A 22,441-nucleotide genomic window follows, 5' to 3' on the forward strand; every position below is an offset into this window, starting at 1 on the left:
AGCCTAACTGCTGTGGTTTGAATGTTTGTCTTCTCTGAAACTCATGTGAAAATGTATTTGCCGTTGCGACAGTATTGGGAGGTGGGACCCTGAAGAGGTGTTTAGGTCATGAGGGCTCTGCTCTGGTGAATGGGTGAATGCTCTTACCCCGTCATTATCATGAGAGGGGGTCTGTTATCGTGGGACTGGGCTCTTGTTCTTTTCATCCTCTCTTTGCTCCTTCTGCCATGGGATACCTTCTGCCATGTTATAATGTAGCATGAAGCCCCTCACCAGAGGCCAGCACCTTGATATTAGACTTACTCGCCTCCAGAACCAGGAGCCAATAAATTTCTGTTCATTATTAAGTTACCCAGTCCCAGGTATACTGTTATAACCGCACAAAATGGTCTAAGGCACTAACTTACCTGGGAGAAGGGGAACAATCAACTCCAGCCTGCTTTAGCTTTCTCCATGGTGGAATGAAAATACCCAACTTTAGCTCCCTCTATCCTTTTACATGGGGGAAAAATATACACTTAAATTTATGATCAACCGATTCTTGACAGGGATGCCAAGACAATGCAATGGGAGAGAGAATAGTCTGTTCAACAAATGGGTGCTGAGACAAGTGGATATCTAGATGCAAAATAATAAAGTTGGACCCCTTATCACACCATATACAAATATTAACACAAAGTGGTCATAGATGTAAATATAAGAGATAAAACTATAAAACACTTAGAAAAAAATGACAGCAAATCTTGGGCGATAGGGGTCGGCAAGAGTTTCTTAGGTATGACACCAAAAGCATAGGTGAAACAAGATTGAAAAGTTGAACTTTATCAAAACTGACTTAGTTTTTTCCTGAAATAACACCATCAAGAAAGTGGAAAGACTGCCCATGGAGTGGGGGAAAATACTTGCAAACCATATGTCTGATAGGAAGTCTAGAATATATAAAGAATGCTTATAAAACTCAATACCAAACTAAAAATGGGCAAACATATAGAAAAAAACTTTTGGAGCTGATACATACATTTATTACCTTGATTACGATATTGTGGGTGCATGTGTATCTTCAGTTTTTGTATATCAGTTTAACCCCAATGAAGCTATAAAAAGGGTAAACCAGTGCCTAGCATATGGTAAGCATTTAGTAAATACAGGCTAGTTTGCCACCTGTGTCTGGTGGTGAAGTAGAGGGTGTGTCAAAGGTGACTGGGGTCTGAGAACATGGGAAAAGGGCTGTGGCAATGACTGGAGGAAGGCTGCCAGCAAGGAAACGAATCCGGGTGTAGAAGAGGAATGGGAATTCCTTTTGAAGTATGTTGAATGTTCAAATGGAAACATCTGGTAAAGATTAATAAAAAAAGATTTTATCCCCATAACAGGAGAATTTTGGATAAACGAATATAAAATCTTGCTACTGTGATAAGCCACTAAGAGTTTTGCTTTTCAGTGAGTTTGAGGGGTGGATGAATTGGTCGATATAACATCATACACAGTGAAAGGAAAGATGGGATAGCAATGTTTAAGTAATTAAAAAAATAATATGTTATAAAAATGATCTCTTCTAGATGTCTTCAGAAGACATATCCTTCCCAACTCCCATCCCTCAGTGTCATTCTCATATTCATGAATGAAGCTCTGTCCATTATACAACGGGCCATCACCAGTATCATCAACCGGACACCCTCTCAATTGTTGAAGGAAATCATCTTGGTGGATGATTTCAGCTCAAATGGTGAGCAACGTGATCAAAGAATAACTGTAAAAATGACCACTTATCACTTGTGCTTGGCTGGAAAGAGGTTTTGGTTTACAGTTGAGGACACCTTGGGTTTCTCATGCAGGGAAAATAAAAAGATCATTGGTTGAGGGTCTGTTTGTGCTAGCCACATTTAATCTTCACAAAGTCAAGACAGAGGATAATTATCTCTACACGGATGAGGAAACTGAGACACAAAGAGCTCACACAGTGTGCTTAAATTGGACCACAAGCCAGTGGCAGAGGTGGGAGTTAGGCCAGGACTGTGTACCTCCAAATCTACCTGTGCCCCTCTTATGCACAATGAAGGAGCCTGGCGGGGGGTGAAGCGGAGTCTAGAGAAGGACTCCAGATACCAGGAAGGGACTTAGAGTCGCTCCTTATGAAGAGCAGACCACTCTCTCTGGGTCATGAAGCCTGGAGGAAAGACAGCTTTGGGCACTGACTCTTCACAGTGGCAACGGCTCTTGCCCACAGGGTGCCCCTGCCCTGAGTCTAGCCCACCCAAGGAAGAGATGTAGAAGATAATGGACCTGAGTCCTCACTTTCTGAGTTCATGGTCCCGGCTTCTCCTTTATAAGTGTTATGTCCTTGGGTAACTCAACGTCTTCATGTTCTGATTTTCTTATACACAAAATATGGATGTTGATGATAATAACTATTTTATGAACTATAGTGAGAATTAAATGAGATCATAATGGCAGCTAACATTGCTTGTTCTAAGCACCCTACGTGCGTTACCTTTTTTTTATGAGACGGAGTTTCTCTCTTGTCACCCAGGCTAGAGTGCAGTGGCGGGATCTTGGCTCACTGCAACCTCCGCCTCCCGGGTTCAACCAATTCTTCTGCCTCAGCCTCCTGAGTACCTGGGATTATAGGCATGCGCCACCACCCAGCTAAGTTTTGTATTTTTAGTAGAGTTGGGGTTTCACCATGTTGGCCAAACTGGCCTTGAACTCCTGAGCTCAGGTGGTTTGCCCGCCTCGGCCTCCCAAAGTGCTGGGATTACAGGCACGACCACAGTGCCTGGCCATGTTAACTATTTTAATCATTACAACAGCCCTATGAGGAAGGAACCACTTTTTGACCCATTGTGTAGATGCACAAAACTAAGTCACGGACTGATCAAGGAACTTGCTCAACATCCGACAGCTGGTAAGTGACAGACTTGAGATTTGACCATAAACTTCAGAGTCCAGAGCCCTAGCCCTAACTACTATGTTCCCTTTATAATACCTGAATTATGTAAAGCATTTTGCACATGGTGGCCTCTCAGCAAGTGTTGACTGTTAGTTTTATTAATTTTGTGCAACAAATAAAAGACAGTAGAATTAAGTTACAAAAACTTAGAGGTTTGGGCAAGTGAGGAAGAATTTCCTGACTATAAGTGTTATGAAGTGGCAGCTCATTGGAGGCAGAATATGTTCCTTCTCCGTGGATCTTTAAGTACCAGATAGGTTGTTGTACTTTCAACCTGTCTCTCAGGAGAGAGAGCAAATAAAATGACGGCTTAAACCTTCTTTTTAAGGCTCTTCCATACTAACAATACTTATCTTCATCCTTTGCATATCTTCCTCTTTTTTACTTCCAATGTAACTAAGCAAAAAATAAGAAGGTACAATTTTTAGAGCAAAATTCCATGGAGAACCAAAGAAAAGAGACTGGTTTCATTCATTTCTGAGCATGGAGACTGGTACCCAGTTGCACACCTGGTTTTCCGAGCCAAAAATAAGAGCATGATTAAAAAGCCCTCTGCCCTGGACTTCTGAAGGCACCCTGGCTCTGCTCCCTGCCTGAGACAACCGCAGGCCAGTCCCCTCACCTCTTTGGGACTCAGGGTCTTCTTGAGGCAAACACAAGAATTCAGCTGGAATAGTGTGAAAGTTATCTTTTTCTGTTAAAAAAAAAATGTCAACACTATACTCTATGTTCTATGGGGTGTAGATAAGACTTAATTCAGGACTTTTTCCTGGGGAACAATAAAATAAAAAAAATACAAGATTACAAACACAATGTAGACACATAAAGAAAAACCAAAGCTTGCTTATTGTTCTAAACAGCACTCCATTATAACACATTCCTCTCATTTAGATCTGAAACCCACGTTGGTTTTCCACAGAGATGATTTGTTTGGATGGTCCCAGAAAAGGGGACTGTCAGCCATTCTTTGGTGTTACAGGGACAGGAATTAGAGAGTCTCTGTCATTAACCACAAAAACACCAGCCAAACTGAGCCCACACTGAGCATAACTCAAATCTCTGTTTTGTGTTAAACAGGAAAATAAATGGAAGCCTTTATCATGCCATGTGAATTTGGGGGCAAGTGACTCAGCCACTTCTCACCTCAGTTTCTGCATCTGTAACATCAGGAAATACTGGTGCCTACTTGATAGGACCACTTTTGGGGTTAAATCATATGTGTGAAGGCCTCAGGAGAGAGCCTGTTCCCATTACATGCTACTGTTCTGCTCCTCCCCTATCTCAGTATTATTTGCAGTACTTTTGAAATGCCACAACCTGGTGCCAGAGGTTTGCCTCCTTTCTGTCTTTCCCTAGATGTTAAGCTTATTCACGTCACTCAAATATTTTGAGCTTACATGTTAAATGCCACTCAAGTGTTAGATGAGGTGTAAGCTTTTAAAAAATTATATCAAGGTAGATGGAATGCTGTATTTTCTTCCTAATTTTAGGAACATTTCACAATCAACAACTACATGTTGAGTTTCTACCATGTGCCAGGCAGTGGGCAGGGAAGAGGATGTCAGAGAGTTCAAGTTTCCATCTTAATGAAGCAAGACACATCTGTGGAAAGATACTTCAGTGTGTGAAGAATGATGTGACAAACCGAGTGAACTGTCAGTGAAAGAAAGCGTGGTGTAGGGGTAGGGGGTGTGATGATCTAAGAAAGGTTCCTGGAGGAGGCAGGCTTGGATTGGGACTTGAAGGCTTCATAGGATTTGAGACAGCAGAGAAAACGAGGGAAGACTTGGAAACTGGGTTGGGGTGGAGAACTAGGGAGTGCCGAAAGAAAGGTGTGAACACAAATGAGGAATCCAGAAGCACCCTGAGCTGACCAGCTTGGAATAACAGGTTTTGGGGAGGAGACCAGTAGGAGGGCAAAGCTGGGAAGGGAGCATAGGTTGTCTTCAGAAAACCCATTGAGGCATGCTTAATTTTTGTGCTATATGATAGGCATTATTTTTCAGGAGGTGACTCAGAATCTATGGCTCATAAAAATTTGGAGTTGGAAGGGTCCAGACTATCTGGTACCTTTCCTGAATTTCTCAAATTTATATATATATTTTTTTTTCTGAAAAAGAAACAGAATCTCACTCTGTTGCCCAGGCTGGTCTCAATCTCCTGGGCTCAAGCACTCCTCTGCCTCGGGCTCCCAAAGTGTTGGGATTACAGGCATGAGCCACCGTGCCCACTATGGTACTTTTCTCTAAGTTGAAGAAACAGACACATCCAATGGGAAGTGACACAGAACGATGTAGTGACTGAATTAGAATCTAGATATTCAGGTTCAGTGGCACCTCCTGTGGATTACTGACTAAAAGTAGTGCCTGGGTAGGTGTACAGACTGGCCACCTTGGCTACCCCAGCTCACTCCCAGAAGAAGCAAACAGCCTTAGATGTACCGGCTCTGCTTGGCACCTTCAATAATTGAGACAATCACTCCTGAGTGCGGCAGATCTAAAATGGGGTAAATTTTACTGCCACAGTCACTTAGGTGTTGATTCCAGGTCTTGATCACTCTGGGTCTCATGAATATGCTCTTCTTTTGAGAGAGGAACCAGCAAGAACCTCATTCCTTGGCTATGGGGAGAGAGGAGAGGAGAGGGAGGGAGGGCTTAATAAACCCAGCCAGATACTCAGAGTTCTTGAGGCAGTGTGTTCTGGTGGCTAAACACAGCATAGGTTCACATCCAGGGCATACCACTTACTAGATACGTGACTTGGAAAAGTTTTTAAAACTCTTTGTGCCTCAGTTTCTTTATCTGTAAAGTGGGGATATTGTAGTGCCGACCACATGAGATACTTTCAGAATTAACTAAATTTTATTAACGAGTAACTCAGAGTCATTTGGTTAGATATTTTGCATACGGTTCAGTGATTTGCATGAAAGTTGTTTTCTTACACGTGAGGAAGTCGGCGGTAGGCTGAGCCCAAGAACAAAGCCACAGACAAGCTTTATTAAAAGAGAGGGAAGAAAACTACCTGAGAACAATCTGGGAATAGTGAATCTTGTTTGCGTAATTTTTGGGCTAAATTTACTAGCTAGAAGCTGGCAAAGAGATTAATCTGTGCATTCTGTCCCAGTTGGTCCTTAAGTAGGTCAACTGGGAATATCCAAAACAAAACAATTTTCGTCATTTATGGATTCTCTAGAGTCTTGAGAGTTTAGCTATGAAGATGTTCCAGGCCTTCCTGCAGTGTTGTCCGTCAACGTGTGCACCTTGGGCTAGATCTGTCCTACTCATTCTCTCAAGAACTTCTCAATGTGAAAAAGCACTTACAACAGTGCCTGACATGTAGTAAGCAGTATTATCATTCTAAGATAGTTTAACTGTGAGGGAAAGGAAATTAGGAATGATCACAGTACACCTCAGGTGAAAGGGAGAAGACAGGCAGGTGCAGGGGAAATACGACTTATTTTCTAGCTGACTCTTAGAATTGCCCATTTTATGCTGGAGGTAGTCCAGTCACGATTATATGATAGTATAAAACTTTTGTATCACATTGATTGTTGCACTCAGAATTGCTATAGGTGTGCACTTGATTGACAGGAGAACTAAAGGTACACTTGGATGAGAAGATTAAGCTTTACAACCAGAAGTATCCAGGACTACTGAAAATAATACGGCATCCTGAGAGGAAAGGTCTTGCTCAAGCCCGCAACACTGGCTGGGAAGCTGCCACAGCAGACGTGGTCGCCATCTTGGATGCTCACATTGAAGTCAATGTTGGGTGGTAAGGCTCAAAGAGGCTGATTCTTCTGGAAAGGGCAGAGAGGAGACATTGTGCATGTACAGAACACAGGACAGGATACTGTGGACATAGGGAAAGTCAGTACTGGGCCTTAAATAAAGGGACTCTCCAAAGGAGCATGCTTTTATGCAGGCATTTTGCTTGGCTAAGAGAAGTAGCATGGTGGAGAGTATTGACAGTTGGATCATAATTCTGACTTTGCCAAATACTTTGTGAATTTGAGTAAGTCACTTCACTTAACTAGACATTGTGTCTTTAACTGTAAAGATGAGGAGATTAGCCTTTGGTTATTTTAAAGGTTTTTTCCCCAGCCCTGAAATTACATAATAAAATAAAGAGAACTATGTTCTTTAGAGAATGTGGAGAGTCAGACGGGAAAGAAGCATCATCTTGGAAACAGGGAGAACCAAGAGATAACGTAAATTCAAGGAGTAATATACATACTGATAATGCTGCTTCACAACGGCCTGGGGGTGCTACTTGGGTACTAATTTCAAACCTGTTCTTGACGCGGGTTGGCTGCTAGCAGCTTCAGCTATCCCGAAAGGTACAGAGATTCTCTGGACTCTGGAGAGTTCTACTCACAACCCAGCACAGCCTAAATGGAGGAGGTACTCAATGTCAGGGCAATGATAGCAAGGTGCTTGAAACAGCTTTATCTGCTGCCTCCTACTGCTTGTCCTCATACCCAAGCTGGGCTTGCTGCACACTCTTCTTCTAGGGCAGAGCCAATCTTAGCTCGGATTCAGGAAGACCGCACCGTGATTGTGTCTCCTGTGTTTGACAACATTCGTTTTGACACCTTCAAACTGGATAAGTATGAACTGGCAGTTGATGGGTTTAACTGGGAACTCTGGTGCCGCTACGATGCACTGCCACAAGCCTGGATTGATCGGCATGATGTCACTGCCCCAGTGAAGTAAGTCTGAGGAGGTTCAGGGAACTTGAGTAGCATGTGGGAAGGCAGGAATGAACTGCATGGATTTTGTTTATCTTTGGTGGTAGTACTTGGGGTGACGTGGAAGGAGGGGAGGGGATGAAGTGAAGGACAAGGGATAGAAGTCATCCCAGTTAAGAAATCACAGACACTTTGAGATATTTAGGGACTTTCAGGCAAAAATCAAGCAAAATATTTAAAATTTTGGAAAACATTTTGGCCATTTCAAGCATTAACTGGCTATGAAGTAAGGATACCTAGGTGAAAAAGATGTAATTTCAATATATTTTGAGAAGGGTTATGATAACACAGTGGGCCAGGGAAAGCTGCATGCGCTTAGTCCAGCCTGAGAGTTTAGGGAGGGCCTTCATGATAAGAACAGACTTAGGTAGAGTTCTGAAGCCCAAATTCTCATTGAGGATCCCACCCCTCACCTCCGCTCCTCGTGGAGAGATTAATGACTCTTGCTGTGTGCTCTGTAGGAGTCCGTCAATCATGGGCATCCTGGCTGCTGACAGGCACTTCCTGGGAGAGATCGGGTCTCTGGATGGTGGAATGCTCATCTATGGAGGAGAGAACGTGGAGCTTAGCCTGCGGGTGTGTACATTTCCCTTCTGTTTATGGGACAAGGCAGAAAGGGGAATAATAGAAAGGTCGTAGGACCCCTAGAATCCTAGAACAAGGCTGAATGTCATTGGCTTGAAGGTGGATACATTCTCATGTTTCCAGGCGACTGGGCCAAGGACGGGGGGCAATAGGACTTCTGGAGTGGACACTCCTGGTATAGCCCATATAATCCGGGAGGTGTGGGTGGGAAGGGGTCAAGTTGGGACTGAATAGATAGATGTCCCTATTTCACTTGAGGACTCTGGGCATTTTTCACGCATCTCCTGGGATAGATTTAACCTTGGAGCAGTCAATTCTCTAGAAGGCCAAAGACAGCAAAAACAGGAGTGGGCAGTGTGACCAGGGAATGCAGACATGTGGGCAGCCAGCCTGCTTCTGTACTCACAGCCAGAGCAGCTGACGTGATAGCCTGAGTTTGTGCTGAGATATAAATCCTCAAACCAGCGCTATAAATCCTCAAACCAGTGCTAGTTCTGACCAACTTCTGTGTGTCTGGAGAAATACTGGCTTCACACTTCCGCAGTGATGCCTGTTGTCTGCCCCTGACTGCTGCCCATGCTTGTTTAGATCACATGAACAACCTAAATTACAATAAGTGGAATTTTAAATTTTCCTGGGTGCATTGTAGGTGTATATATTTAGGGTGTACATGTGGTGTTTTGATGCAGGCATGCAATGAATAATAATCATGTCACAGAGAATGGGGTATCCGTCCCCTCAAGCATTTATCCTTCGTGTTACAAACAATCCAATTATATTCTTTAAGTTATTTTAAAATACAAAATTAAATTGTTATTAACTATAGTCATCCTATTGTGCCATCAAATAGTAGGTCTTATTTGTCTTATTCATTCTTTGTAACTATTATTTTTGTACCCATTAACCATCCCCATCTCCCCCGGTTACCCTTCCCGGCCTCTGGTAACCATCCTTCTACTCTCTAGGCCCATAAGTTCAATTGTTTTGATTTTTAAATTTCACACGTAAGTGAGAAATACAGTGTTTGTCTTTCTGTGCCTGACTTATTTCACTTAACATAATAATCTCCAGTTCCATCCGTGTTGTTGCAAGTGACAGAACCTCATTCTTTTTTTTAATGGCTGAATAGTACTCTATTGTGTACTACATTTTCTTTATCCATTCATCTGTTGATGGACACAGATTTCTTCCATATCTTGGCTGTTGTGAACAGTGCTGCGACAAACAAAAGAGTGCAGCTATCTCTTTGATTTAGTGATTTCCTTTCTTTTGGGTATATACCCAGGAGTGGGATTGCTGGATCATATGGTAGCTCTATATATACATTTTTTTTTTCTGAGGAACCTACAAACTGTCCTCCATAGTGGTTGTACTAATCTACATTCCTACCAACAGTGGACGAGGGTTCTCTTTTCTCCACATCCTCTCCAGCATTTTTATTGCCTGTCTTTTGGATATAAGCCATTTTAACTGGAGTGAGATGATATCTCACTGTAGTTTTGATTTGCATTTATCTGATGATCAGTGATGTTGAGCATCTTTTCACATGCCTGTTTGCCATTTGTATGTCTTCCTTTGAGAAATGTCTATTCAAATCTTTTGCCCATTTTTGGATTGGATTATTAAATTTTTACCTATAAAGTTGTTTAAGCTCCTTATATATTCTGGTTATTAATCCCTAGCCAGATGGGTAGTTTGCAAATATTTTCTCCCATTTTGTGGGCTGTCTCTACACTTTGTTGATTGTGTCTTTTGCTGTGCTTTTTAACTTGATGTTATTCCATTTGTCAGTGTTTGTATTGGTTGCCTGTACTTGTGGGGTATTGCTGAAGAAATCTTTCCCCAGACCAGTGTCCTAGATATTTTCCTCATTTTTTTTCTTGTAGTAGTTTCATAATTTGAGGTCTCAGGTTTAAGTCTTTAATCTATTTTCATTTTATTTTTGTGTATGGTGAGAGATACAGACCTACTTTCATTCTTCTGCATATGAATATCCAGTTTTCCCAGCACAATTTATTGAAGAAACTGTCTTTTCCCCAGTGTATGTTCTTGGTACCTTTGTCAAAAATGAGTTCACTATAGGCATGTGGGTTTGTTTCTGGGTTCTCTATTGTGGTTCATTAGTCTATGTGTCTGTTTTTATGCCGGTACCATGCTGTTTTGGTTACTATAGCTCTGTAGTATAATTTGAAGTCAGGTAATGTGTTTCCTCCAGTGTTGTTCTTTTTGCTAGGCATGGCTTTGGTTATTCTGGGTCTTTTGCAGTTCCACATAAATTTTAGAATTGTTTTTTCTATTTCTGTGAAGAATGTCATTGGCATTTTGATAGGGATTGCATTGAATCTGTATATTGCTTTGGCTTGTATGGACATTTTAATGATATTGATTCTTCCAATCCATGAACATGGAATATCTTTCCATTTTTTGGTGTCCTCTTCAATGTTTTTCATCAATGTTTTATAGTTTTCATTATAGAGATATTTTTTACTTCTTTGCTTAATTCCTAGGTATTTAATTTTATTTGTGGCAATTGTAAATGGAATTACTTTTAAACATTTCTTTTCAGATTGTTCACTATTGGCATACAGAAATGCTACTGATTTTTGGATGTTGATTTTCCATCTTGCAACTTTACTGAGTTTATCAATTCTAATAGTTTTTTGGTGGAGTCTTTAGGTTTTTCCAATAAAAGATTGTGTCATCTGCAAACAAGGATAACATGAACTTCATCCATTCCAATTTGGATGCCTTTATTTATTTCTCTTGTCTAATTGCTCTAGCTAGGACTTCCAGTAGTACATTGAATAACAGTGGTGAAAATGGGCATCTTTGTCATATTCCAGATCTTAGAGGAAAGGCTTTCATTTTTTCCCTGTTCAGTATGATATTAGCTGTGGGTTGTATACGGCTTTTATTATGTTAAGGTATGTTTCTTCTATACATAGTTTTTTGAGGAGTTTTAAATCATGAATAGTTGTTGAATTTTATCAAATGCTTTTTCAGCATCAATTGAAATGATCACATGGTTTTTGTCCTTCATTCTGTTGATATGATGTTTCACATTGATTGATCTGCATGCATTGAACAATACTTGCATCCCAGGGATGAATCCCACTTGTTCATGATGAATGACCTTTCTAATGTATTGTCACATTCAGTTTGCTAATATTTTATTGAGGATTTTTGTGCCAATGTTCATCAGAGATATTGGTCTGCAGTTTTCTTTTCTTTTCTTTTTTTTTTTTTAATGTGTTTTTGTCTGGTTTTGGTATCAGGGTAATACTGGCCTCATAGAATGAGTTTGGAAATGTTCCTTCCTCTATTTTTTGGAAAAATTTAAGTAGGATTGGTTAGTTTTTCTTTAAATGTTCAGTAGAAATCAACAGTGAAACCACTGAGTCCCAGGTTTTCCTTTACTGGGAAACTTTATTACAGCTTTGATCTCATTACTTGTTATTGGTCTGTTCAGGTTCAGGATGTTTTTCCTGGTTCAATCTTGAACGAGGTTCATTGTGTCTAGGAATTTGTCCATTTCTTCTAGATTTTCCAACTTATTGGCATACAGTAGCTTATAGTAGCCAGTAATGTTCCTTTGAATTTATGTAGTATCAGTTGTAATGTCTTTTTCACCTCTGATTATATTTATTTAGATATTCTCTCTTTTTTTCTTAGTTAGTCTGGATAAAGGTTTGTCAATTTTGTTGAACTTTTCAAAAAACCAACTTTTTATTTCATTGATTTTTGTTGTTGTTGTTCCTTTTTTTTTTTTTTTTTTTTTTTTTTGAGATGGAGTCTTGCTCTATTGCCCAGGCTGGACTGCAGTGGCACAGTCTTGGCTCACTGCAAGCTCCGCCTCCCAGGTTCACGCCATTCTCCTGCCTCAGCCTCCTGAGTAGCTGGGACTGCAGGTGCCTGCCACCATGCCCAGCTAATTTTTTTGTATTTTTAGTAGAGACGGGGTTTCACCGTGTTAGCCAGGATGGTCTCAATCTCCTGACCTCGTGATCCACCCGCCTCAGCCTCCCAAAATGCTGGGATTACAGGCGTGAGTCACCATGCCTGGACTGTTTCATTGACTTTTTTGTATTTTTTATTTCAATTTCATTTATTTCTACTCTGATCTTTATTATTTCTTTTTTATTTTTTAAATTTCATTTTAAGCTCAGGGGTACTAGTGCAGGTTTTTTATATCAGTAGACCTGTGTCATGGGGGTTTATTGAACAGATTATTTCATCACCTACAGATTAAGCTTAATCTCCATTACTTATTTTTCCTTATCTTCTCCCTCCTTCCACCCTCCACCCTCCAAAAGGCCTCAGTGTGAGTTGTTCCCCTCTTTGTGTCCATGTGTTCTCATCATTTAGCTTCCCCTTAAAAGTAAGAGCGTGTGGTATTTGGTTTTCTGTTCCTGTGTCAGTTTGCTAAGGATAATGGCCTCTAGCTCCATCCATGTCCTTGCAAAGGACATGATTTCATCTTTTATGGCTGCATAGTATTCGTTGGTGTATATGTACCACATTTTCTTTATCCAGTCTATCATTGTTGGGCATTTAGGTTGATTTCATGTCTTTGCTATTGTAAATAGTTCTACAATGAACATACATATGTATGTGTCTTTATAATAGAATGATTTATAATCCTTTGGGTATATACCCAGTAAAGGGATTGCTGGGTTGAATGGTATCTCTATCTTTAGATCTTTGAGAAATCACCACAGTGCCTTCTACAATGGCTGAACTAATTTACACTCCCATCAACAGTAGACAAGCATTCCTTTTTTTTCACAACCTTGTGAGCATCTGTTATTTTTTTTCTTTTTAATAATAGCTACCTGACTCCAAACTATACTATGGGGCTACGACAACCAAAACATCATGGTGCTAGTACAAAAACAGACACATAGACCAATGGAACAGAATAGAGAACCCAGAAAAAAGACTGCACACCTATAACTATCTGATCTTCAACAAATGTGACAAAAACAAGAAATGGGGAAAGGATTCCCTATTCAATAAATGGTGCTGGGATAACTGGCTAGCCATATTCAGAAGATTGAAACTGGACCTCTTCCTTATACCATATACAAAAATTAACTCAAGATGGACTAAAAACTTACACGTAAAGCCCAAAACTATAAAAACCCTGGAAGACAACCTAGGCAATACCATTCAGGATATAGGGATGGGCAAAGATTTCATGACAAAGATGCCAAAAGCAATAGCAACAAAAGAAAAAAATTGACAAATGGGATCTATTAGTTATTTTCTATTACAATTTTGGGTTTGGTTTCCTCTTGCTTTTCTAGTTCTTTAAGATTCATCATTAGATTGTTTGTTTGAAGTTTTTACTCTTTTTGATGTAGGCGCTTAGCGCTGTAAACATCCCTCTTAGTACTGTTTTTGCTGTAGTCCATAGGTTTTGGTTATGTTGTGTCTCCATTATCATTTGTTTCAATGAATTTTCCAGTTTCCTTCTTAGTTTCTTCATTGACTCACTGGTCATTCAGGGGCATATTGTTTAATTTCCATTTGTCTGTATAGTTTCCCAAATTTCTCTTGTTATTGATTTCTAGTTTTATTCCACTGTGGTCAGAGACAATGCTTGCTATTATTTTTATTTTTTGAATGTTTTAAGACTTGTTTTGTGACCTAACATATGGTCTGTCCTTGAGAATGATCCATGTGCTGAGGAGAAGAATGTGTATTCTGCAGCCACTGGATGAAATGTCTGTAAGTATGTATTAGAGACACTTTGTCTATAGTACAGATTAAGTCTGATGTTTCTTTGTTGATTTTCTGTCTGGAAGATCTGTCCAGTGCTGAAAATAGGATGTTGAAGTCTTCAGTTATTATTGTACTGGGGCCTATCTCTCTATTTAGCTCCAATAATATTTGCTTTATATATCTGGATGTTCCAGTATTGGGTGCATATATATTTAAAAGGGTTATACCCCCTTGCTAAATTGACCCCTTTATTATTATATAGTGACCTTCCTTGTTTCTTATAGTTTTTGTCTTGAAATCTATTTTGTCTGATATAAATATAGCTACTCCTGCTTTTCTTTGGTTTTCATTGGTATGGAATATCTTTTTCCATCCCTTTATTTTCAGTTTATGTGTATTTTTATAGGCGAAGTATGTTTCTTATAGGCAACAGATCAGCGGGTCTTGTTTTTTCATTCATTCAGCCACTCTATGTCTTGATTGGAGAGTTAAGTCCATTTACATTCAATGTTATTATTGATAAGAAAGGACTTCTGCTATTTTGTCATCTGTTTTCTGGTTGCTTTGTGGTCTTTTCTTTCTTGTTTCTTTTTTTCCTGTCTTCCTCTAGTGAAGGTGATTTTCTCTGTTGATATGATTTAGTTTCTTGCTTTTTATTTTTTCATGTATCTGTTGTATGTTTTTCGTTTGGGATTCTCATTAGGCTTGCAATACTATCTTATCACCCATTATTTTAAGGTGATGACAGCTTAACACTATTTATATAAACAGACAACCAAACAAGTGGAAAAAAAAAAAACAACAAATAAAAACTCTACACCTTGACTTCGCCCCCCTGCTTTTTAACTTTCTGTCATTTCTATTTATATATCTCACTGTACTATGTCTTGAAAAGGTTTTGTAGTTATTATTGTTGATTGATTCATTATTTAGACTTTCTATTTAGGATAAGTGTAGTTTATACACCACAGTTACAGTGTTATAATATTCTGTGTTTTTCTGTGTACTGACTATTACTAGTGAATTTTATACCTATAGGTGATTACTTATGGCTCATTAACGTCCTTTTCTTTTTGATTGAAGTACTCCCTTTAGCATTTCTTGTAGGATAGGTCTGGTGTTCATGAAGTCCTTCAGCTTTTGTTTGTATGGGAAAGTCTTTATTTCTCCTTCATGTCTGAAGGATATTTTCACTGTATATGTTGCTCTAGGGTAAAAGTTTTTTCCTTCAATGCTTTACAAATATCATGTTACTCTCTCCTGGCCTGTAAGGTTTCCACGGAAAAGTCTGCTATCAGAAAGTATAGGAGCTGCATTGTATGTTGTTTTTAGAATCCTTTCTTTATCCTTAATCTTTGGGAGTTTGATTATTAAATGCCTTGAGGTAGTTTTCTTTGGGTTAAATCTGCTTAGCATTCTGTAACCTTCTTGTACTTGGACATTGATATCTTTCTTTAGGTTTGGGAAGTTCTGTATTGTTGTCCCTTTGAATAAACTTTCTACCCCTTTCTCTTTCTCTACCTCCTCTTTAAGGCCTATAACTCTTAGATTTGTCCTTTTGAGGCTATTTTCTAGATCCTGTAGGCATGCTTCATTGTTTTGTGTTCTTTTTTCTTTTGTCCTCTGACTATGTATTTTACAAATAGCCTGTCCTCAAGTTTACTGAATCTCCCTTCTGTTTAACCAATTCTGCTATTAAAAGACATTGACGCATTCTTGAGTATACCAATTGCATTTATCATTTCCAGAATTTCTGCTTGATTCTTTTCTGTTATTTCCATCTCATTGTTAAATTTATCTGATAGAATTCTGAATTCCTTCTCTGTATCATCTTGAACTTCTTTGAGTTTCCTCAAAACAGCTATTTTAAATTTTCTGTCTGAATGGTCCCATGTCTCTCTCTAGGATTGGTCCCTTAGTTCATTTGGTGAGATCATGTTTTCCTGAATTATCTTGATACTTGTAGATGTTCTTCTGTGTCTGGGCATTGAAGAGTTAGGCTGCTTGTTGTAAGTAAAGACTACTTATTGTAGCCTTTACTGTCTAGGCTTGTTTGTACCCATCCTTCTTGGAAAGACTTTCCAGATATGCAAAAAGACATGGGTGTCATGATCTAAGCTGTACCTACTTTAGGGGGCACCCTAAGCCCAGTAATGCTGTGGTTCTTCCAGACTCATGGAAGTGCCACCTTGATGGTCTTGGACAAGATCTGGAAGAATTCTCTGGATTACCAGGCAGGGACCCTTGTTCCCTTCCCTTACTTTCTCCCAAACAAACGGAGTCTCTCTCTCTCTGTTCTGAGCTACCTAGAGCTGGGGGTGCAGTGACACAAGCACCTCCGTGACCACCTCCACTGCGACTGCTCTGGGTCAGACCTGAAGCTAGCACAGGACTGGGTCTCACCCAAGGCCTGCTGTGACCACTCACTGCATACTTCCTATGTTCCCTTGAGACCCTGGTGCTCTACAATCAGTAGGTGGCAAAGCCAGGACACAGGACACAGGCCTGTGTCCTTCCTTTCAGGGCCATGTATTCCTCCAGGTCCCAAGTGGGTCCAGGGGTGCTGTCTGGCAGTCAGAAACTAAAGTAAAATACCTTAAAAGTCTACCTCATGTTTTATTATATTGTGGCTGAGCTGGCACTCAAACCACAAGACACACTCCTTCCTACTCTTCCCTCTTCTTTCCAAAGTTAGAGGCCAGTGCCACCACAGGCCCACAGGAAGTACTGCCAGACTACCACTCATGTTCCCTTAGGGCCCAAGGATTCTCAGGTTAGTTTATGATGAATGCTGCCTGGCTTAGGACTCACCCATCAGGGAAGTGGGCTCCCTTCTGGCCCAGAGCAGGTTCAGAAATGCCATGTAAGAGTCAAGTCCTGGAATCAGGGACCCCCAAGAGACTGCTTGGTGCTCTACCCACCTGTGGCCAAGCTGGTACCTAAAGCCACCAAGTCTCAGAGACTCACCCAAGGCCCTCAGTGTAGTATTGGGTATTGCTGCTAGTTGTTCAGTGTCCCGGGGCTTTTCACCTAGCAGGTGATAAATGCTGCCAGGACTGGGTCCTTCCCTTCAAGGCAGTGAGCTCCCTTCTAGCCAGGGTATGTTTAGAAATGTCAGCTGGGAGCTAGGGCCTGGACCGGGGACCACACAACTCTGACTGATTTCCTAGCCTGCTGTAGCTGAGCTGGTATCCAAGATGCAGTCAAAGTCCTCCTCACTTCTCCCTCCCCTCTCCTCAAATGGAAGGAAGGGGTCTCTTCTGGAGCTGCGAGTTGTGCATCCTGGGGTTAGGCGACGGGTAATGCCAGTACTCCCTTAGTGGCCCCAGCTGGTGTTTCAGTAGGTTGTGTGACCTGCCTCCCCACCCGCAATTCACTGTCTCTGGGCCCAGTTCAGCACTAGGATTCACCTAATAGTTGCCTAGACTGCCTTTCAGGCTTACTTAGAGACTCAGAGCACTGTAGCCTGGTGGCGAGATTCGGGGGAACTCAACGTCCTACTTCTGGGATCAGTGATTTCCCTCTGGCTGGGGCTGGTGTAAATGCTCCCTCTTTGGGTGGGCAGCAGCTGAGTTTGGTTCAGTTTTCCTTTCTGCTCTAACAGGACAGCACTGAGTTCAACGCCTCACAATTGCTGTGCTCTTCCTTCTCCAACACACAGAAGTGCTGTCTACACCACACTGCAGCTAGTGGGGATGGGGGAGGGGTAGCATCAGTGATTCACCACTGTCCTTTCTCCCTCTCCAGTGCCTCTTTCAGCAATATCAAGTTAAAATATGAGTACTGTGAGTGTTCACCTGATTTTTTGGTTCTTATGAAGGTGCTTTGCTTGTGTAGATAGTTGTTAAATTCGTATCCTTGTCAGGGGACGATTGGTGGAGCCTTCTATTCCACCATCTTGCTCCACCACCTCTCCCAACCTGAATTTTTGTGCTCTATAAGGGAATTCAGGATGCAAACCAAGAAAAATAGAGAAATTACAAGTGCAGATTCAAAATATGTCAGTGTGTTGGTTAACTCTTGCCAAAAAATGTCATGCAATAAATCAACCCAAACTGAGTGCCTTAAAGCAACAATAATCAATTCTCACAGATTTGCAGATCCAGCTGGCTCAGACGGAATGGCTGTGATCCACACATGTTCACTCTGGGGCTCAGGCAAATGTGGGATAGCAGCTACCTAGGACAGAAAGCTCTTCTTATGGTGTACAAGAGGGCCAATGGGACCATGTGAAGTCTTGTAAGGCCTAGGTTTAGAAGTAGCAAGCTATTTCAGAGTATAAGTCACATGGCCAACCCTAAAATGGTGTGAAGAATTAGGGCCAATAAATTTTCATGCATCAGGATCAATTTAGAAGAGGTTTTGTGGATAAAATATCATTTCCACAGTATCTCTTTTACCTTTTTGGTATAATCTTCAGGGCCTGATTAGAAGGGGCTGGCCTGTGGGTTTGTGTTTGTTCTCGGTAGTTCATCTTTCATCTTTCAAGCTAAGGTTGAACTCTTAAAAGAGGCAATGGAAAGTAGTGGAAATTACACAGGTATTGGAGACAGACAGACGTAAGTCAAAATCCTGCTTTGCCACTCAAGAGTTTGTGTGCAACATACAAGCCCTCTAAACCTTACCTCCTGCATCAAGCACCTCGTATGGTGAGTGATACACGGTTTACACTCAATAAATGTTTAATGGTAAAAGTGACAATAATAAGAATGTCAGGGTGGTATTGTAATAAACACTGACCCTGAGTTCTAATGCTGTCTCTACTAACTCACTGTGGACTAAGCTTCTATAAGATGACCTTTTTTTCCCCTCCAAGCCCTGAAATTCTGTGCTTGTGACAATGTGATCTCTGGTCCATTGCGGTGTCTGGAAGAACAAAGTAATTTCCCATCTAGAGTTTATTTCATTCCACTCTCTTTAATTTCTTTCTAACTGAAACTGAAGACCCCATAGCCATGTACTGTACCCAATAAGGACCCACTCAGGACTCCACATTTAATGTTAACAAATGAACTTTTGAGTCTTGTCTGGGTTATACCTTAAGCCATAATCATTCTTTGGCAGAGAAAACTAACTTTTATTGGATGGTGGTTGATATGGTTAGGCTTTGTGTCCCAACTCAAATCTCATCTTAAATTATAATCCACACAATCCCCGCATGTCAAAGGAGAGACCAGGTGGAGGTAATTGGATCATGATGGGAGGGTTTCCACCAGATTGTTCTCCTGATTGTGAGTTTTCACAAGATCTGATGGTTTTTATAAGTGTTTGGTAGTTCCTCCTGCATTCATTCTCCTTCCTGCCGCCTTGTGAAGAAGGTGCCTTGCTTCCTCTTCGTCTTCTGCCATGATTGTAATTTTCCTGACACCTCTCTAGCCGTGATGAATTGTGAGTCAACAAAACCTCTTTCCTATGTAAATTACCCAGTCTCAGGCAGTTCTCTATGGCAGTGTGAAAACAGACAAATACAGTGGTCTGATCAGTTTTCCCATTTGTGAAATGGAGAGAAGCATTTTGTTTAATGTACCTCATAAGAATGATGGTACAGTCACAATGTAATAATGAATTTGATATAATTTTATAAAGATATTAATTAGAATGCTCACTCAGCTTCTCTGACAGAAGCTAAAATAACAGAAGCTTCAACATGATAGAAACTAATTACTCTTTCCTATAACAGTTTGAACACAAGCAGTTCAGGATTGATATGGCAGCTCTAGGGTGATAGGGACCAAGACTTTTATTTTGTGGTCCTGCCACACTCAACACCGTATTTGTATTCTAGCCGGTAGGGAGAGAAAAGGGGGAAGAGAGAGAGCAAGCTCTTTCTTTTTAAGAGCACTACCTGAAAGTTGTGTGTATTGTTTCTTTTCACATTCTATTGGCCATTACCTAGTCACATGGCCACACCTGTGTGCAAAGGAGTCTGGGAAATATAGACTTTAGTTAGTGGGTTATATGCCCAGGTGTTTCTTCTATAACTGGAGATGTAGAGCAGAATAGACTTTGGGAGTACAAGTAGTCTCTAACACAAAAAATATAAATGCAAAAATACTTTATGTATGGTACTTAGCAAAGTGTTGAGGATGACCCTAGTTACACTCTGGCTGGGTTTTCCTACCTACCAGAGCTTTAGGTGAATTCTCCAATTCTTCAACTTAGGACCCAAAGCCCTCATTATTTCTGAGTTCCTTCTGCTTTGTTCTCTCCTTCTGCACCTAGGCTGAGTCTCTCTGTTTTCATTCTCCCAAACATACATAAAACACTGCCATTTCAGTTTCTACAATACGTTCTATTTATTTTAATACTTTGTGATTTTTAAAATGGACTTTGCTTAAAATATAGGGTCATCCTTTTCCTTTTCTTTGGAGCAAGCAGTTCTGCCCATATCCAGCTTCTTTGTTTGTGTGTGACTATTTGCCTTTTAAAGCTTCTAAGCACTTATTAGGATCTTTCTCCAGTAGCAGATCTTGAATATCAGAGCTGCATAGAGCGCTTTATTCTGACATCTAGTGGCCATGGCAGGGATGGTGCTCATCAATGTGTGTAAAGTGAAGCAGGGAGATATGGGTAGGAAAGAAAAAACAGCATTTGTTGAGCACCTTGTTTATTTCACACGCTGTGCCAGAACTGGACATGTAACTTCCTGGGTTCACAATGCAGCTCTGTCATTTACTAGCTGGCAAACATGGGCAGGTTACTTAAAGGGAGATACCTGTATGGTGAGGATTAAATTTATGGAAAGTATTAGGACAGTATATGGCACAAAGTAATATATTATTATCATCAGAAGCTTAATGTCTGTGTGTATGTATGTGTGTGTGTGTGTGAGAGAGAGAGAGAGAGAGAGAGAGAGAGAAAGAGAGAAAGAGGGAGAGAGAGAGAGATGATGGAAGGAGTTTGGCAAGTGGGAATAAATTTTGAGAGCAGAGTTTGAAGACTTTTGTGCAAAGCTAATTATGGGCATTACTTCATAAATGGCAATCTTTTTTTTTCTTTTGAGACAGAGTCTTGCTCTGTTGCCCAGGCTGGAGTGCAATGGCGCAATCTAGGTTCATTGTGAGCTCTACCTCCCAGGTTCAAGTGATTCTCCTGCCTCAGCCTCCTGAGTAGCTGGGATTACAGGTGCACAACAACACACCTGGCTACTTTTTGTATTTTTAGTAGAGACAGGGTTTCACCATGTTGGCCAGGCTGGTCTCAAATTCCTGACCTCAAGTGATCTGCCTGCCCCGGCCTCCCAAATTGCTGGGATGACAGGCATGAACCACCACACCTGGCCTCGGCAATCTTGACTTTTAACTTGAATTTAAGATTTCTTATGACAAAGTTAATTTTTCTCCCTGAATTCATGTGAGGTGAAGACCTCCATCAGCTAGGAAAATTGGAGTAAGGTTATATTTGGATTTTGAATGTTTGGCTAGAGAGAATAATAATATTTAAGTGCAAGCTGGATGTAACCTCCACATCATTCTGGGGGCCAGTGAGGAGAGCCAAAGAAGGATAATGAAAGAAAATGTGTACTTCAGGTTATCTCAGAGGCTGCCATAACTGATTTCTTGTTATGTCATTGGATCCTGGTGGCAGTCCAAAGAGTGGCTGTGCCCTTTTAGCAGATGAGTAAGTTGAGGGTCAGCTTTTTCCATCATTGCACAACTGGCAGCTGCAAAACACGCTAGCTGCCAGGTGTGCAATGATGGAACCAGAATTTGAACATAGGTCAGTCTGATTTCAAAGCCTTTTTTTTTTTTTTTTTTTTAACTTCATTCATTGTTCTGGGAAATAGGGTGTAAAGGAAGGGGAATCCAGGGTTTTAAGAAGTGGAGAAAAGGATGAAAACAATTTGAAAGTCAGATAATGAGACTGACTACTCAGTTGGACACTCTTTTGGTAAGTTAACTGAACCAGTGGGGCCTGAGCTACACACCGTTATCTCAGGCACTCCCACTGACGTGAGTGTGCTAGGTTGCTAGCCACTGCTATGGGCTAATTACCTCCCAGAAACTGCAGCTCACGTAGGCAGCTGTGAAGAGAAGACACAGGAGATACCACATCAATCCAATGTGATTGGACAGTCCCATTAGCTACTGAGATGAACATCACATTTTCTAAGCTCAATATGAGAATGTGTGTTTTGACAAGTATGTTTTATACCCATCAGGATGGTACAAACGAAGGTTTGTAATTGGGTCATAAGCCATGGTACCTTTTGGTCAAGTTATGCAAATTGGTTATCTATTGCTGTATAACAATGTTATCACAACTTAGTGTTTGAAAGCAAGATGCATTCATTATTTCACAGTTTCTGTGGGTCAGAGGTCCATGCACAGTTTAGCTGGGTCTTCTGTAAGGCTGCCATCAAGGTGTCAGCCACGGTTGGGTTCTCATCTGGGCTCCACTGGGGAAAGATCTGCTTTCAAGCTCACATTCTT

The 22,441-nt window shown here is 40.8% G+C and overlaps 1 protein-coding gene across 3 annotated transcripts in view; it reads left to right on the forward strand.

Annotated features, from left to right (window-relative positions):
• GALNT8 (polypeptide N-acetylgalactosaminyltransferase 8) overlaps positions 1-22,441 on the forward strand; it is a 69,518-nt gene that overhangs the window by 30,610 nt on the left and 16,467 nt on the right. For 2 of the 3 annotated variants that reach the window (XM_077953315.1, XM_015150879.3), the window contains exons 3-6: positions 1,560-1,726; positions 6,541-6,724; positions 7,464-7,661; positions 8,162-8,276. In XM_077953315.1, coding sequence (XP_077809441.1) covers positions 1,560-1,726; positions 6,541-6,724; positions 7,464-7,661; positions 8,162-8,276 — 664 coding nt within the window. The remainder of the gene's footprint in view (positions 1-1,559; positions 1,727-6,540; positions 6,725-7,463; positions 7,662-8,161; positions 8,277-22,441) is intronic. The other variant, XM_077953314.1, reaches the window with a different exon arrangement.

The sequence above is a fragment of the Macaca mulatta genome, chromosome 11 (genome assembly GCF_049350105.2).
Source record: "Macaca mulatta isolate MMU2019108-1 chromosome 11, T2T-MMU8v2.0, whole genome shotgun sequence".
Taxonomy (NCBI): domain Eukaryota; kingdom Metazoa; phylum Chordata; class Mammalia; order Primates; family Cercopithecidae; genus Macaca; species Macaca mulatta.